Source organism: Ursus arctos, chromosome X, assembly GCF_023065955.2.
Source record: "Ursus arctos isolate Adak ecotype North America chromosome X, UrsArc2.0, whole genome shotgun sequence".
Taxonomy (NCBI): Eukaryota; Metazoa; Chordata; class Mammalia; order Carnivora; family Ursidae; genus Ursus; species Ursus arctos.
Genome location: NC_079873.1, coordinates 17,105,935 through 17,123,163, shown reverse-complemented (window position 1 = coordinate 17,123,163; position 17,229 = coordinate 17,105,935). Strand labels below are relative to the sequence as shown.

Sequence of the window (17,229 nt, the reverse complement as noted above, 5' to 3'; positions counted from 1 at the left end):
CTATGATAGAAGAAAAAATGACAACGTAACACTATTCCCATGCAGCAATTGGAAATGTGTTCCAAATGACCCTATAAACTTAAAATATAATGTGCTGAATTTAATGAAGCCATTCTATTTGAGTATCACCTCAAAACGTATTGCATAGTTAAACCCAAGTACTTAATAAATGTCCTGAAACCTGGCTCAACTGTTTCCCGTGTTAAATTGCTTCACTCATCATCCTTTTAAGTTTTTGAACATAGAATAATTTATTAGTTTGCTTGAAGATGGACTAGTTATGCAGTTATCAGGTAACTGAAATCCTCTATGCTTTAAAGCACATTAAAAATAGCTATTATTGTAAGATTTAAAAAAAAAAACACATTTCACACTTAAGAGCAAGAAGAACCTTTTTTCCCAACTCGAATGGATTAGAATTTTCCAGGATGTTATATAAAGACATTGTATCAAAATTTATCCTGGATTACAAGCAGGATTTAACAAACGGTCTGAACAGTAATCTAGTTTCTTCCTAGGCACCCAAGTGCAAGGGAATGGGTGCCCTTGTCTGTTATTCATCATGTTTTTGCCTGAAAGATAATGATCAAGCTGAAAAAAATAAGCACTTCCACTGAAAGAATCACAGATCCTGAGACTATGATGAAGAGGTACTCTGGACTGCAGCCACTGCGGGATAATGGGAGACAGTGGTTTATATAATGCGTGGGCATCCATTTAAATCATAACCTCTACTGCAGCTGAAAGGAGTGATGGTGAAGAGAAAAAGTCAGGACAAAAAGAAGTGAGATGCTACAATGCTTAGAAACTCAGGGGTCCCAGATATGAATCAAAATGATCATTTTGATACTTGCCGAACACGAATAAGAGGCTGCCAGTTAAAAAAAAAAATCACATTAATGCAGGTAACTAAAGTAATGAAACTGGTCAAATGTCTCCCATTACACGTAAGTGGGAATTATTATGTGCCCAAAGGTGTATTACATTGAGTCTGATTCCTCTGATAGCAAAGTAGTGTTTCTGCAGCCATTTCTGTAAGCCAAGAGTCAAAGCGAATTGAATTCAAATCCAAGTGTTCATTTTGCTTGCCAAAAAAATATGCGAGCAGATTTCTGAGTTCAAGGTTTGGAGGAGAAAACATGCTGTTTATACGAAGAGTTTATGAACAACTTATTAATGATAACCACATTTTATCATTTATTTTATTTATTCAAATAATTACTAACTACACTAAAACAGCCAATACGATGGCCATCTTTTTCTTTCAGCATATGTATTCTCGACAATGAATTACATATTTCTATCCACCAATTTCTTTCCATTTTTTTCTGATATGATCATTGTGCCTAGTTGGGAATTTCTAAGGCTAGATGGTGTTTTCCCATATAATGTTTGCTGCAATCTGATTCATCCTGTTCTTTCATAATTTATGCTCTTTTTGAATATGTAGTCTCAAAAAATAGAATTGTTTTTCCATGAGAAAGTAGAATTGTTTTTTGATGAGAAAGTAGTAATTTGGTTAGATTTTAATTTTAGAGCTGAATGTTATATAATGCAGAAAAGTATGTAATTTTACTATTTTTTCCATTTTTCTTTTTTTTTCCAAGTTTTTATTTAAATCCAGTTAGTTACCATATATAGTGTAATATTAATTTCAGGTGTACAATTTAGTGATTCAACACTTATATGCAACACAAGTTTTACTATTTATCAATCAGCTTTTCCTCTCTCACTGACATAACATTAGCAATATTTTAAATAAAAGTAAGCAAATATCCATGAAGACACATATAAAGTATGTACCTTTGATTCCCCAATTCTACTTCCACTACCATAAGGAAATGATTTGGATAAAAGTAGAGATAAATGTGCAACACGTGTGTCACAGTACTGTTTAAACCAACCAAAAACTGTACATTATGTAAATGTTCATTATTAGTAAGGGATATAAAAATTGTTGTGTGGAAAAAAAGGAAGTTCCAAAATAGCAAATGTAACTCAACTCTACGTTTGTAAAAAAATTTTATATAAATATATAAAACATAGAGATATACAACATCATGAGCAGTGGTTATGCTAAAAGGGAGTAAGAACTACAGTATATATTTTCTTCTTTATATTTCTATTTCCTGAACTTTTAGTGATAAACACGTTATTCTTATAAATAACAAAATCAACTAAATAAATGGACTTAGTCCATGAATAGTAATATTCCAGTTAGAAAATCATGAATTTTATGAATTACTTAATGAGGACAGTTTGTTATGCAGGGACAATTTCCACAAAAAGTGTAGAACCAGAAAGACAACACTACTTAAAACAGTAAAAGGTGGTGATGGAGGAATCACATCTTCTCTGTTAATTATACTTTCAGATGATTAGCAAAAAAAATTTACTACTCAGCTATGCTTAATAAGTCAAGAACTGTATTATCTATTGATTTTTGGTTTAATGAATGATTTCAGTAGATATTTAAGTGTTAAATCAGGCTCACATATTAATCACTAAATGGGAATGAAGCTGGCTGAGCAATTCACAGCCTATATGTGACATTTTTCTCAATAACAGAGGTAGGTTTTAGCTGTATCAGTCTCATCCAGGGCTTGTACACTCCTGAACAGCAACCGATCACGTCTCTCAAATAGTCCTTTCCCTTAGACCTATCTCAAACTCTCTAATTTGGTTCATTTGTTCATTAGTTTCTATCTTGTCTACTGTATATAATTCTTAACAATTGTATCCATTTATTGAGTTGTACCATGTTCTATCCAAGGTCAAATATGACGTGGTACTAACGCTCCAGGAAAAATGATTCCCAGCTTTGGTTCTGTGATATCCTAATGTATCTTCAGCCATATAATAAAGTGTAGTGAATTCTTGAAATTAATTTATTTCTCTTTAACTGTTATTTAGATACTTATGGTTGACAGATTATAGGGAGACATGGGTAACTGGTATCATAAAGAGGCAAGTACGTGAATTAGAACTTCATGTGAAAATAAGCAAAATAATCATTTTCCAAGGATTAGCTTTCCATTTTCCCATTTGTTTCTGCCTATAGTTTTAAAATATTGTGTGACAGACCCGACTTAGAAACCATGTAAGGATATAAAAGTAATTTTAAAAAATGATTGCCAAGTATTCTTTACATTGGCTGCAATAAAAGCTTTTCTGTGGTAGAGGATAGAGGGAGATTTGAAAGAAGGAAGAAGGGATCCTAGTGGTGGTTAACATAAGAGGTTAATCCACTAATACGGGAAGGAATTAAATAAGGTACAAAATTTCAAGAGATAATGGGTTAAGGATACATGTGAAGAAAAATATTCTAATAATCAAAGACATCCAAAAAAGAATCAGTTGGCTTATGAAATAGTGTGCTCAATACCAAAAGAGATGTTTTAATATACTTGCAGAGGCTAAATGATTACAATAGATTTCCAATGTCAGGATACATTCCAACTGTAATACACAGAATGGGTAGGAAAATGCAAATAGATGATACAACAGATTAGGTCCTGGTACATTTCTTATCGTTTGTTCTCTATCTTTTCTTCCTCCTCACAACCGATAAATGCAGGTGTTTACCCTAGGCTAACTGTTAGACTCCTTTCTAAAACTGCATGCTGTCTTCCTACAATGGTCTCTTCCCAGAGCTTCCACTACCAACTTTGTGTATATGACTCTCAAATCTAATCATCCTTGCTTTCTAGAAGAACTCTAGTGACATACTTCCAACAGTTCAGTTCATCCATACTAATAATAATCAAGCATCAATCAAGCATCAATAATTCACTACGCTATATTCTTCATAACTATATTATGTTGCTTTTCTTTGTATTTCCATTCTTAACATCTGTATGAGGGAAACTATTAAACCCATTTCACATGTGAAAAAACTGAAGCAAAAAGAGATTCAAAGTTTTCTCTGCCAATATTACGAATTTGGCTAAGTGGCAAAGCCAGAATCCATATTCAGGTCTGTTTAATTCTAAAGCACAAAGCATTACCAGAGCAAGCATGCGCCACCCTCTATAAATATCCCATTGGTAATTCGAATAAATCCAACATTTTGAAAACCAAACTCATTATCTCCCTGCTCTCATTCAACATCAATAAAAAACATCACTGTCTCAAATTTGGAGCACAGGGTCACCTACGACCACTTCTCCTCTTTTTAATCCACTTGTCCTAAAGAACAGATTCTAGCAACTAATGTCTCTTCTTACTGTCTTCGTTCTGGCTTGCTTTACCTGATTGCTAGACTTTAAAAATAGAGTCCTAACTGGTCATTCTGCCTCTAGCCTTTTGTAGCTCCGAAATACTGCTACAGTGAGAAAGTGCTCTTCCCCTAAAAACCTTTGAAAAGGTCTCTGAAGGTCCAACTAAAGAATCACTTCCTCAAATAGCTCCTTCGTCAATATGGCCATGGGGGTCTAGTGTCTCTTTAATGTGCTTCTCAAACTTTAGCATGTGTAGAATCACCTAGAAAGCTTGTTAAAACGGATTGCTGTGTTTTAACCTTTTTTTTTTTTTTGGACTTGTGTCCATGTCCAGAATATTTTAGGTGCTTAATGTTTTTAAGATTAACTATAATAACTTACAGTTTATTTATCATGTACCTTCCATGCAGTATGCATGTAATGGTGCATACATCAGCCTGACCTTCGTTAAAGAGCATAGTGAGCAGTGGGAAACATTTATGATAAAGAGAAGAACCTCAATATATGAATAGAGGGTGCAGTGGGAGCCCCGAAAAGGGGCATCTAACCCATCCTTGCGGATTAAGGAAAGGCTTCCTATTGGCATAAGCTGAATTTCTTAGGAGGTCAACAGGTGAAGGGGATGTGGAATTTGAGGGAGTGGAGAAAGGCGTGAGACAAAGTATCACTGTTTTGAGAAACTTTCAGTTCTATATGGGTGGAAGAGGTGGTGGATTTAAGTATACACTCTCCTCAACACTGCTTTCTTCCTCAGGCATGTCTCTGCAAAAGCACTCTTCCTTCTGCTTACAATTTTTCTCCCACCTACAGAATCTTTATTTATTTAATCTTTATATTTAATATTTGTTAAAAACTTGACTAGTGACATCATATGGTGACATGAGAATGTAAGGGTTTCAGAGACAATAAAGTGCCTTGAAACTCCAATGGGAGTTTAGTTTAGTATGTAAAACCAACATGTATTAAATTTTTCTCTAAATGCATATACTTGATGATACTAAAGCTATAATAGACATTCTTTACCCTAAATTACCAAATAAACTTTCTTATACATGAACATTTGAAAAAAGTAGTATTTGCATCTTGGATACTCCAGACCTAAAGTCATAGTGATGCGATTATGAAAAGGAATATAACAGTGGATAGAGTTCCCATTTGTCATAGAAAGACTGCTTTATCATACACATTATATAAACACTTTTAAGGTTTTTTTTTAATCAGAAAACTGTTTTAAAGTGGTTGTAAGTAGGCCAAGTTTCTCTTTCTCAACATTTATTAGAATATTTCATTCATATTAAGATGATGGGCTAGAATGAATCTTTTAAAAATCACCATATGTACCTTATACAAATTATGTACTATTAGATATAGATAATATGTTTTTCACATATGTTGAACTACTAATATTATCTTCCTGACTGTCCAAAGTAGCACAAGCCAGTGTCTCTAAGCAATGGCAAGTTAGATGTAGTTGCCAACTTGCACACTGAAATGTATTTTACATACAACACAAACCAAATTAAATTTCCCAAGAAAGTCTTTAAGGTATCCCAAGTATTAAAAGCCAGAGGTTCTGCTTTCTTGTAGATGGGGCTTGTAATTCCTTAGGTGAAGGGCAACATAAGTGGCAGGTCCCTGGACAATGAGTTGCCCAGATTAGGTGCACAAGAGGCTTTGGGGTTGGTGCTGAAGAGATGAGTGGCTTCCTTTCCTCTTGGTACATAGTGGGAAGAAGTAGTCTCTGACCCCTTTAGGATATGCCCTAGCCTATCTGATTCCCAAACATCTGGTGAATTATTTGACCAACATATAAAAAGAAACTCTACACTGTGGTCCCAAGAAGCCAAAGTTAAAATAAGCATAAAGGTAAGAATTTAAGCCTATCAACCCAAAACTGCTTTACCTTTGTCACAGTTGTATTTGGAGTTACAAGAAAGCATCTCTATACCTAGTCAGGAAGATAGGACATTTCTTAAACTATTTTTAAAGTTATTATCCTTCACAACACAAAGTAACAGATTCATCAACATTTACACATGCTCCTGTGTATATACACACTCTTACCCACAAGTTGTAATGTATAAATTATACCTCTTCACAAAGGAAATTTCAAAGAGACTTGAGGTGTGCCTATATGAATGTCTAACGACATGAGCCATGCTACACCCAAATGTCCTTTTACTCTTCTTAAAAGCACTTTAGAGACTTAACTCAATACACAATCCACCATGCTGAGACTAATGACACTATGTCTTTACCAAATCTTTTGTTGCTGTGATATTTATTATGATGTTCTATTCCTTCACATTACTAAAAAGATATTGATATATCTAATAAATTTAACATATTTGTATCCGTGACTGCCTCTTTCTTTAGTAAAACAAGCTATGTGAAAGAAATGTCATAGTTATAAACATTTTAGAAGTAAAGAATTTTGATACACAATATCTTTCAAAGATCCTAGAACTATAAACTTTGAGTACCAATCTAGAAACTTCACCTTCACTTAAATTTATTTTCTTCACAAAATATTAATGAGAAGGTCTTACAATTTTAAATTATAGTATATTTGGAGATATCCTAATTCTTCTTCCATTCATTTACTGAGTAGAAACAGAGGTTTGCCCACGGTTCAAATATAAGTGAATATAAGCTGAAGGGTATGCATTTGGTTAAGTAACTACACACAAAAAATGATTTTAAATTCTAGCATGAAGTAATTTAAGTAGGTAATTCACAGTATTCAGAAATGCCCTAAGGTATAATTTTATATAAAACCTTAGTATTGATATTTTTACAAACATTAGTTTAGAAAAGGCAATCTTGGGAGAAGAGAAAAGGAACAAGCATTTGAAAAGAAAGAATATGGGAATTAAAAGTTTTATTTTCATTAGGGGAAAACCCCCCACAATTTTACATCTTTATTCATTGAACAACTCTACATCTCACATCCTCCTTAACTTTAAAAGGCACTTATCCAGTGAAATAAGAGGATGCCAAGGCATCTGTTTTTTAAGGTATTTGTTTTTTGTGTGGCTTAATTTTACTCTAAAACTTGGACAATGTTGAGTTGCTCACAATTTGATTTACATGTATGTTTCTGTACTTAATATTTTCATGTGAATTTCAGAGATACATTTATACAACGTGTGTATTATATTTAAAGAGAAAGCACAGAAAACATAATTTCTTACTGCTATAGAATGAACAAGTAGTCCAAGACAGAAAGCCAACTTGAGGACTACAATAAACTAGTACTTTTACCTACTGCAACACCTTCCTGGAGTCTTTTCCTCCATAACCAACAAGTTCTGTAGAACTACATCAGAATTTCTTGATTGGCTCATGGGGCAGGTCGTGGGAGGAAGAAAACAGTCATCATTTTTCTCCTTTACATTTTACGACTCACCCACATAGTTTTCACCAAAAGTGATACATTTACATATCCTGTTACTTGCATCATCTCCTGTTATCTATCACGTATCCTAACTGCAGCCTTTCTATCACTGGTGTCTCTGCTTCTGTGGCCGGCTGATTCAAAAACTGTGGGTACAGTTTAGCATTTTGAGTATACAGCTCTCTTTCCGTTCTTCCATTTCCACAAGGTATTTGGTACTGTTGTGGTCTCTGAAGGCCAAAGGTTTATTTTGGAGGCTTAATGGTTTACATTTGTATGTGCTATAAGAAACTGAATCAAAGCCAATGTTATTTTTATTTCATTCCAAAACATCAAATTGAGTGAATTTGAAAGCCTCTGCCAGAGAAAGATGGAAGAAGACAATCACATTACAGCAAAAGGCTTTTGGGGAGAATCTTTGATCATGCCACAGAACCTCATCCCCCCCAAAATCAAGAACATATTTTAAAAGAACCATAATAATACAGGTTTTTAACTAAAAGTTTTAAAGATATTTACATGAGTTAAATTTTAAAACAATTTTGTGCTTACATACTAGGAAATTATTACATTTCAGCCATTCCTTGCTATATTTCATTTCTGTTCTTGCAAAGATACTGGAAATACACATTTTAAAATAAAAAAGAGTCTTAGTCAACAAAACTAAAGGATGAAACAAAGCATTGTTATCTAAAAATCTATAGTTCCTACTTATAAGAATTTTGAGAAGGTACAAAAAAAATCTGTACTTATGAAAAACCATGCTTAATTTAATTTAGGAATCCAAATGGAAAAAATTAAAAGTAACCCAAACCCTGCTATTCAAAAAGTGACATGCGTAAAAATGTATAACTTTTGCTATAATGTTTATGATATGATTTACTGTCACATGTTTAACAAAGACATGTTTACTTGAAAATATAAGCAAATACTGCAATAGATGTCTATATGTATCAAAACAAAACCAAAGCATGTGTATGTATATATGCATATATATGCTAAATAAACATCACTCTAAATCCTTATTAATAAAAAATTTAAGAACTTCCATACTGGCTAAAAATACTTTCACTGTAGCAGTTATCTTTAGAAATCATTTTACCAGAAATCCAACAACTCAGACAAAAAAGGTAACTCAATCTCAGCTCCAAATGGGGCCATAACGAACTCTCTCGGCCATTTGTTCCAATTAAAAAAAAATTCTTTATTGCCTAGTATTAGGGTAGTAAGATGAGAGAAATGTAGAAGTTATCAGTGGTTACATTGCCTAACTTTTAGCCACCAGGCTGTTCAGAATATTAATTTAGTGGATGAAGCCTATATTTGAATCCTAGGGCTAAATAACCTAAAAAGAATTCGAGATTATTACCATTATCTCTTGAATTTCCTGTGTTATGCTGCTCTAATGTGTTTCCCTTTCATTCAATAATTTTTATCTTTTTCAGACTGTTAAATATTATCTACTAATTGCCCACCCCTATTACAGACAGAAAGTGAGTTAGGCAATTGTGACCGGCTGACTTTTTGCCTTTTCCATACAGGCAGGAAAAGGGCTGCAGCTATTGATGCTGATTTGCAAATGAGTTGCACACTTAATAAGCCAAAGCAGGTAAGAACATCAGCCAATAGATAATTTGAAACATACAAAATAATCACTTACAAAAAAACCTCTTAAAATTCCATGTAAAACAACTAGATCATATTAACTATCTGTTGATACCAAAGATGTATATATTCTACTAATAAAAATAAATTGGGAGTAACCATTTTCAAAGGCAATTACATTTTTCCTGGTGAAGCTAGTAAGACGTATAGAACTGAGAAAGAAATAAGTCAGGATGTAGAAATCTGCAGAAAAAATAAATTGGTTAATAGCAAGTTACCGTTATTAAGGCATCATACAACTTAGTTCCTTTATATAAAGACTTAATATAATAAATTTCAGTTGGTATAGAAAACTCACAAAATATTATATTGGATAATAAAGTAATGAATTGATTTCTCTAAGCACGATAAAATATTACATAGTTTATATCAGTATGTGGCACTTTGAAACCAGTTTTTTCACATTCTCATCAAATCTACAATGTTTAATGCAAAATAGAAGAAAAAAAACCTATGATAATCTCATAAACTACCTACTACATAAGGTAGACCCTGAAATAAAATATTACTATGAGTAACTGAAATCTATGATGGATTGTTTCCTTTAATTTTTGATAAATGACTCTTCATGATTTTTTTCCCTTCCAAAAGAGAACAATTCACTTCCTGTTTTAGAATACCAATTTCTTAGAACCCTAACAGAGTTATTTTATGGTAATTTCATAATCGTTCATTAAGCAATATGTTAAATGCCATGCTAATATATTCAATCTCCGTACTCCAGCAACATCTTGTGTTTACAGGAATAAGACGTGGGGTACACCAGAAATATTGCCATTTGAGGTCTCAGTTTTCAATATTTTGGGCATAAGGAATTATAAGATAAATATTTCCTCATCTGAGAAGGAAGAACAGAAGAAAACAGGCAAGAATAAAAAAAGTGAACAAAGTGAAGAATGGAGGAGAAGCAGTCCAGTGAGAAGTGATGACAATAGTAAAGGAAAGGAAAAGAAAATGGAATTAGAAAAAAAAAAAAACCCATAAAAAATAAAGACAACAATTCAGTAAATTTAAAAAGAGAGAGAAAGAAAGGGAACATCTGGTGTTAGTCAATATCATGGTATGGATTCCATTCAATAAGCCACTCCTTCCTGCTGAACTTCAGGGACTGGGTGGTAGGGTGAGAGGGAGGGAAACGGAGAGATGGGCTTTAATGGGTCACCATATTCTGCATCCATTATGATGATGCTGGTTTCCCTCGTAAACAATACTCTCCTGTTCTGGGGCTAAAGGAACAAGAGGGCAAGGACAAAATCAAAAAGGAGAAACTAGAGGTGAGAATGAGAGAGAATAAGGGAGACACCTTTGAGAACTATATAAATGAAGTTAGAATGACCTTTCCAGATGACTCAATAGTCCTTTAATACGTTCCCTTTCCCCAGCCCCCACTGCCACCACCTGTAAGTCTTGTTGAGCAATGTTTACCATTTGATGGGTAATAAAGAACCCTAGCTTACAGTATTCATCTTCCATTTCTCACTCTCAGTGTCCAGCATCCCAACTATTTGCTGCAGTCTATCTTTTTGACTATCTCAACCTAGTTATTTTCCACTTCAGTAGCCTTTATAGCCACATATATTAAACCATTTTGTGCCAGAAAGTAGTCACCAGGTTCCAGAAGACCTTTCAGAATAATAGTGAATATGTTTTAATATTTACACAAAATAAAAGGAAATTTTCCAAATGCTGGATTCAACCACCACATAACCCAGTCCTTTTAACCAATATTCCTAAGAAAAAAATATCTGTTTTTAGTATGGATAGAATCTTTAAAACACTTACACACCAAAAACAGTATTAACATAAAATTTAACAGATTCATTAGGAATATGCCCCAATAGATTTAGTAACTATAAATAGTCTCATCAGCTAAAAAAACGTGTTAAAAGTGCATCGTGAGGGCAGAGTTGCTGGTTCAAACTATGCCGAGGTATCTCCCAGAGAGAGGGATGTAGTGGCAGATGAAGTGGAAAAAATCTTGGGAGATTCCAGCAGCTTTGAGGAGTTGGATCTTCATGCAATAGGACTCAGTCTGCTTTGCTTGGATGTTCATGATTTTTTTCTTCTTCCTACCTGGCAGCCACAGTGTCTCAGCCACAGAAGTATGTTGATTTGAAAAGCTTAAAAGCCATTTATAATAAAGAATATAGCAATATGAAAAAGGACATAAAACTTCCAGTTTCATTTCAAATAAGAAAATATAATTTTTAAAAAGAGAGCAAACTAGAAAATACATACATCTAATTGGACATCTTGAAGATATACCATACTAGCAATTTCAAAAAAAATAGTATTTAAATTCATCTGTGAGTCATCCAACTTTCTCAGACCCTTAGGGAAAAATTTCAAGATGCTTTTCTATGTATTTTAAAATAAGAAAAGTTGTCAGATTTTATATCATCTATTACTACATTTAGCAGTAGGAAGTTTTAGAATTATAGAAAAATACTAACTGGGCTAATAACATTTAAATATAAGATTGAACATTACTCTTCATTATTGAATCTAAATTGGAAGAGAACAATATTGGCAATTATCTCACTATTCTGGTCAATTAATTACTGGATTAAAATAAAATAATATTAAGTAAGTATTTCAAATGTATGAGGCTATCCCTTAATCTAATTATTATATCATAACCAACCCCTAATGTCTCTGGTAATTAATGGTGGGACAGAAGGGGCAATTGTAGACTACAAATAATTTATACTTGTTCCAACTTATTTATCTACCTACCAAACCTTTTATAGTGACAAAACCCAGATAATTTCCATTTCACCACCTCTGTATATTGTCTAGTAAGAAGTTAAAAGCACCGTACAGACCACAAAGGAGGCAAAATCAAGAAAGAGAGAGCAGACTGCCTGCATTTAATAAAATGAGCCATTCTTACACAAATAGGCCTCTCATTTGAACACAAAGAAGACAATCTGGTGATTGATCCCATTATTAAGGAAGGCTACTTTTAGAGAATTCAACCTGTTCACCTGTCAGAGAATGTCTCTATTATCATCCAAAATCAATTTGTAGGTTCTAGTAGCAGTCTGCCAAGATACCGGACTCCAATTGGCCCAAGAGTTATTGCAGGTAAAAGGGAGGAAGGCAGGTTGGAAAGTTAATTTTTATTGAGCTCTTAATGTGTGCCTGGCATTGTGATAGGTGTTTTACATATTTGTCTGAAGGAAAGGAGGAAATAAAAATAAAGTTAAATTTCTAACCCAGTTCTAATTTCACTTCAGCTGATTCACTGCCCTAGTTATGTAAATTCTCACTTCCTTTCCTCTTCTCTTACTCTTGCCCCCCTCCCCCTTAAATCTCTCACTAAATCCTGAGTTTTACTTACATGATCCTTAGAATTCTTTCCCCTTTGCTTGATAATTTTATAATTTGAGTTTGGAGAGGGAGTATAGTAAAACTGAAGGCCTTGGAGTCAGAGAGCTTTGAGTTGCAGGTGAGTTAATCATTCTGAGTCTCAATTTCCACATACACTGTTTTTGTATAATTATTTTAAGTAGTAAATGACATAAAATATGTAAAGTACTTAACATGATGCTTGGCACACTGTAAGAACTCAATAAACGTGGCTATGGTTATTATTATTATAAAAAGGTAAACTGATGCTTAAATAGTTACTATGATTCACTTAAAGCCAAAAGTCAATTTCAGAACAAAAAACTGGAAGCAAGATCCCTCAACCACCATTCTGTGTCATTTTCAATATTTTAGAATATTCCTGTGATGCAAAGATGTATTTACACATTCTCACAGTATTTAAGTATCACCAATCTATATATAGTTTATTAGTTCACTTGTAGTCTTTTAAAGACTTTCATATTCATTTGGTCAACATCAGAATCTTTGCCCCACAAAGAGTATCATTTAAACAAATTTATTTTTTATTAGAGACTAATTCCACCCATTTAAAATTGACCAATTGGAAATTGGTCCAACTATTGAACAGATGTCATATTTGTTTAGGTCACGTTGCAAAAATGGAGGCAGCAAGAACATTACAAGAGTTCGGAGAAGCTGCCTGTCTACTGCTACTAAAGCAGCTGCTTTATCCCACTGCCCAAATCCTCATCCTAGGGGACAAGAAACTTTAGTTAGGACAACCACTTTGTATAGTTTCTAGTAATGACAACTTTCTCATTATCAAAACTGTCATAGTGTGGAAAGGCTTTACTGATGACCAGAATTCTGCATTAATTATTACTAACCTAACACCTATACGTTTAATTTTTTAAACTTTCATTAATTTTTATTCACTTAATTAATAAACTCATTGAGGAAACAGTGTAACTTTAATTATCAGTGTTCAGGAGCCTCTCCACAATATCACAAAGTTCTCAGTTTACTCAAAGCCAAAATGAAATGGCTTTTGCCTTCACATTAGAATCGGTGAGAAAGACTGGAGTTTTTCACACCGGTCTTCTTACCCCCAAAATATAGCCTTTCTTTTTAATAGTTTCTTCTATGACTAGAACAGGCAAAAACAAATTTAGTTAAAAGGTACAATAGGAAATAATTATTCACTCCAAAGGATTAGTGAGCTGTAAGTAGAACATTTACCAGGAAAAAAACCACATTTTTTTCAAATGAAGTTTATTATATAAATAATTGGATTATTTTGACTTCATTTGTTTTAGAGAATATACTTTATTTTGGCAGCTATAGAAGAAGAAAGTAAATCAACTGAGACAGAAAACAGCCCAAAGTGAAAATCATATGATGTTCATTTTCTAAAACTAACATTAAAAAAATAGCCCTTGAAAGTCTACCATAGACACAAAAATGGCACTGTCAAGATTTTAACCTAGAAAGGGATTCATGAGGTTCACAAAACAAGAAAATTTTATGAACTTATTTAGTTACGTGCAACAGTTTTAAAACAAAACCTGTAGTCCTCTTTTGGGAAATGAAGAGCCAATTTGGCTATTAATGCTTAAATTTGTTTAAAAAAGATCAACATTGACTATAAACCAATCTACCAGACACTTCAGTGAACAATCAATGTTAAAGTAGATGAATGAATGTATACCCTTACAAAATATACTTACTAGGTAATTCCGTAGTTTGTAACGTAAAACTTGAAAGTTTTATCCAGAAAAGGTTGAATTTGTGTGCATCATCACTTTAATTTTTAGCCCAAAATTATTATCTCAGTTCATGGGGTATATAACATTATCCTGCACCTGTCTATATAGAAATGCATATCTAACTTCAGCCAACACCAGTATTTCCAAACCTTGTATTAAAACTATGTTTTTTTTTTAAATTATGCCTTACCTTCTGTCAAATAATTAAGAATATTCATTCAGCTATCTTAAAAAAGGCTAATCAATAATTTTGTACACAAGTAGGCATTTCAGTTCATTGATATCCTTTTTAAAGCTTTAGCAAATCTTTACATTAGTTCCTCCCACTGACTCATAAGGTAATTATACATACCACAGTCTGATGATTAACTTGAATTACTTCATCGCCAGCATGGATTTTCTTGCAACGATCTGCAGGTGACTAAATTTAACATAATAGAAATGATAAAAAACATAAATTTTGTCAGTCCTTTCCTCTCCCTGAAAATACTACAGTAAGCTCACCTCTTTAAATTAGAACAGAAATTAATTAATCTTTAAAAAATTAAAGAAAAATGACTACTAGTGTTAAATATATTGTTTGCACTCTATAGATAGCTAATAATAGAAAGGATTTATTTTAAAAGTGATTTCCAGTTTATTTTTTATTCATTTCCAATTTCCAATTATTTTAAAACAAAAAAGTCTTGAAACAATATTAACCTCAATTCAACAAATCGTGAAATTCACAAAAGAATGATCTGTTATAGGTTAGAATTCAAGGTAAAATGATATTCCATAGAATTCCGGTTACTCAGGTAATAACACTTAAGAGGGTAGTTCATCTAGGATATGAACTCAACCCTAAAAATGGTATCATAACAAGAAAAAAATGTATTTTTTTCATAGCACCTTTAGGAGGTAGGCATATTATCAAATTAGACAAGTACCATGCAACAATTCTGAAAAGTTTGTAAATCATTAATGTAATAGGGCTGTAACTATACAGTATAGATGAAAAATATCAAGCCAATTGTTCTAATCATGGTGTAAAAGAAAATGATAGTTGGTATATAAAATTGAAAGAAACTGAAACAACTTCTTTCACAGATAAGTAAAAAGGGAATAAGTCATATAAATTATAGACTTTCAGTGTTAAACGGGGCCCTAGAGATCATTTTGTCCAAACTTCTCATTTTACCTAAAAGAAAACTAAGAAACTAGGGCAGAACAAAGCAAAATAACTTAACCACTTTAGTGAGGAGCTTTACTAAGACTCAACACAGATCTACTAATGATAAATGACTGTGGGTACCAAAAATAATAAAATAATTTCAAGAAAAAATAATTAAATGATAAGCCATTAATATATGGTTCATATCTGAACTACTCATAGGATCAATCTTTCTTTGATCACTCACCATTTATCAAATATTACTGAGTAATTAATATGAGCAGTACATAGTACTCAACTTTTTTATAGACCCCAGACAGTACAGAGATGCATTCTTATCAATTCTTCAAGATACAGTTCAAAATCATTTCTGTGATTACTTCTCTGGTTTCATTTGCAGCATTTATGATTCTTTCCTTTGTCTGTCTACACAAATTTCAGTACCTGTTTACACACATAAACCCCTAGCTGCATTCCTTAGGAACAGCAAGCTAGTTTAGTTTAAAAATTCTTTCATTACCTAGCCCCACGCCTGGAACACAGCAGACATGAAACAAAAGATTGTTACAAGAACAAATGAATAAATGAATGATTGGAGGAATGTACAAATAAATGAGAATGATCAATCACTGATAGGAGTATAGTTTACAGTATTTCACTGCATTTAAAATTTTTAACTGGTTGACAATATGCATTTAACTGATATTTCTGACCCCATATTTAATACTAAATGTGAAGCCAGTACAGCAATCCAACTGCAATGTATATTATGTGTTTCACTGTTCTCAAGAAACCAAGAGAAGTGAGTGGGGAAAAAAGCAATAAATGATTAAAGTAGTAAGTGAATTAGGTGAAAAGAATGTTGATTTTTTAAAAAAGAAAATGTTGGTAAAATATTGAGATCTATAATAACTTGAGATTAATTAACTCCACCCCAGTCTTCTTTGAAGGAACACAGCATAGACATGTAATTTGTCAGAATTTCTAAAAGAAAAAAAATTCAAAGGTCAGCACCTGCTTAAGAGCAAGATGGAAGTCTGGGACAACCAAATGGAGGAATAATGATTTATTATACTATTCAAATCTATTTTTGTGATCATGTTCAGGCTCAACACAATCGCTTCACATTTCTGTAGCTCTTCATTGAATTGAATAGCCTTTCACATTTACTATCTTATTTGATTTTCACATCAACCTAGTAAGGTATGTAGTGCAGATAATATTTCCAATTTACAGTTGAGGAAACTAAAGCAATGACAGGGTAAGTGACTTGCCAAAAATTACACTGCCATTAAGATGCAGAACTAATTGTAGGACATAGGCCTAGGGACTCTGACCCACTGCTTGCAGTGGTTCTCAAATTGGAGCATGTGTCAGAGTCACATGTTAAAACAAAGTCTCTAATTAAGAAAGTGGCTGGTCTCTAGAATTTCTGATTCAGTAGTTCTGGGGTGGGGCCCGAGAATCTGTATCTCTAATAAGCTGCCAGGGGAGGCTGATGCTGCTGATCCAGGGAGGGACCTCACTGTGAAAACCAGTGAGCTATACCATGCTGTCTCTCTTCATTGAATTAAGCTGAATTATAATGCATTTTCAGAAAGCCTGAAATATCTGATGATTCTTTCTTATATAAGTTTCTTAATATAACTAAACTATTTGACAGATGGAAGTGGATTCTTTTAGATGTCACAGTAA

The 17,229-nt window shown here is 33.1% G+C and overlaps 1 protein-coding gene across 4 annotated transcripts in view; it reads right to left on the bottom strand.

The window, feature by feature from the left end:
- The window catches only part of CNKSR2 (connector enhancer of kinase suppressor of Ras 2), a 251,661-nt gene that overhangs the window by 112,331 nt on the left and 122,101 nt on the right, over window positions 1-17,229 (bottom strand). For all 4 annotated transcript variants that reach the window (XM_044377559.3, XM_044377556.3, XM_044377557.3 and 1 more), the window contains exon 8: window positions 14,734-14,802. In XM_044377559.3, the coding sequence (XP_044233494.1) occupies window positions 14,734-14,802 (69 nt within the window). The remainder of the gene's footprint in view (window positions 1-14,733; window positions 14,803-17,229) is intronic.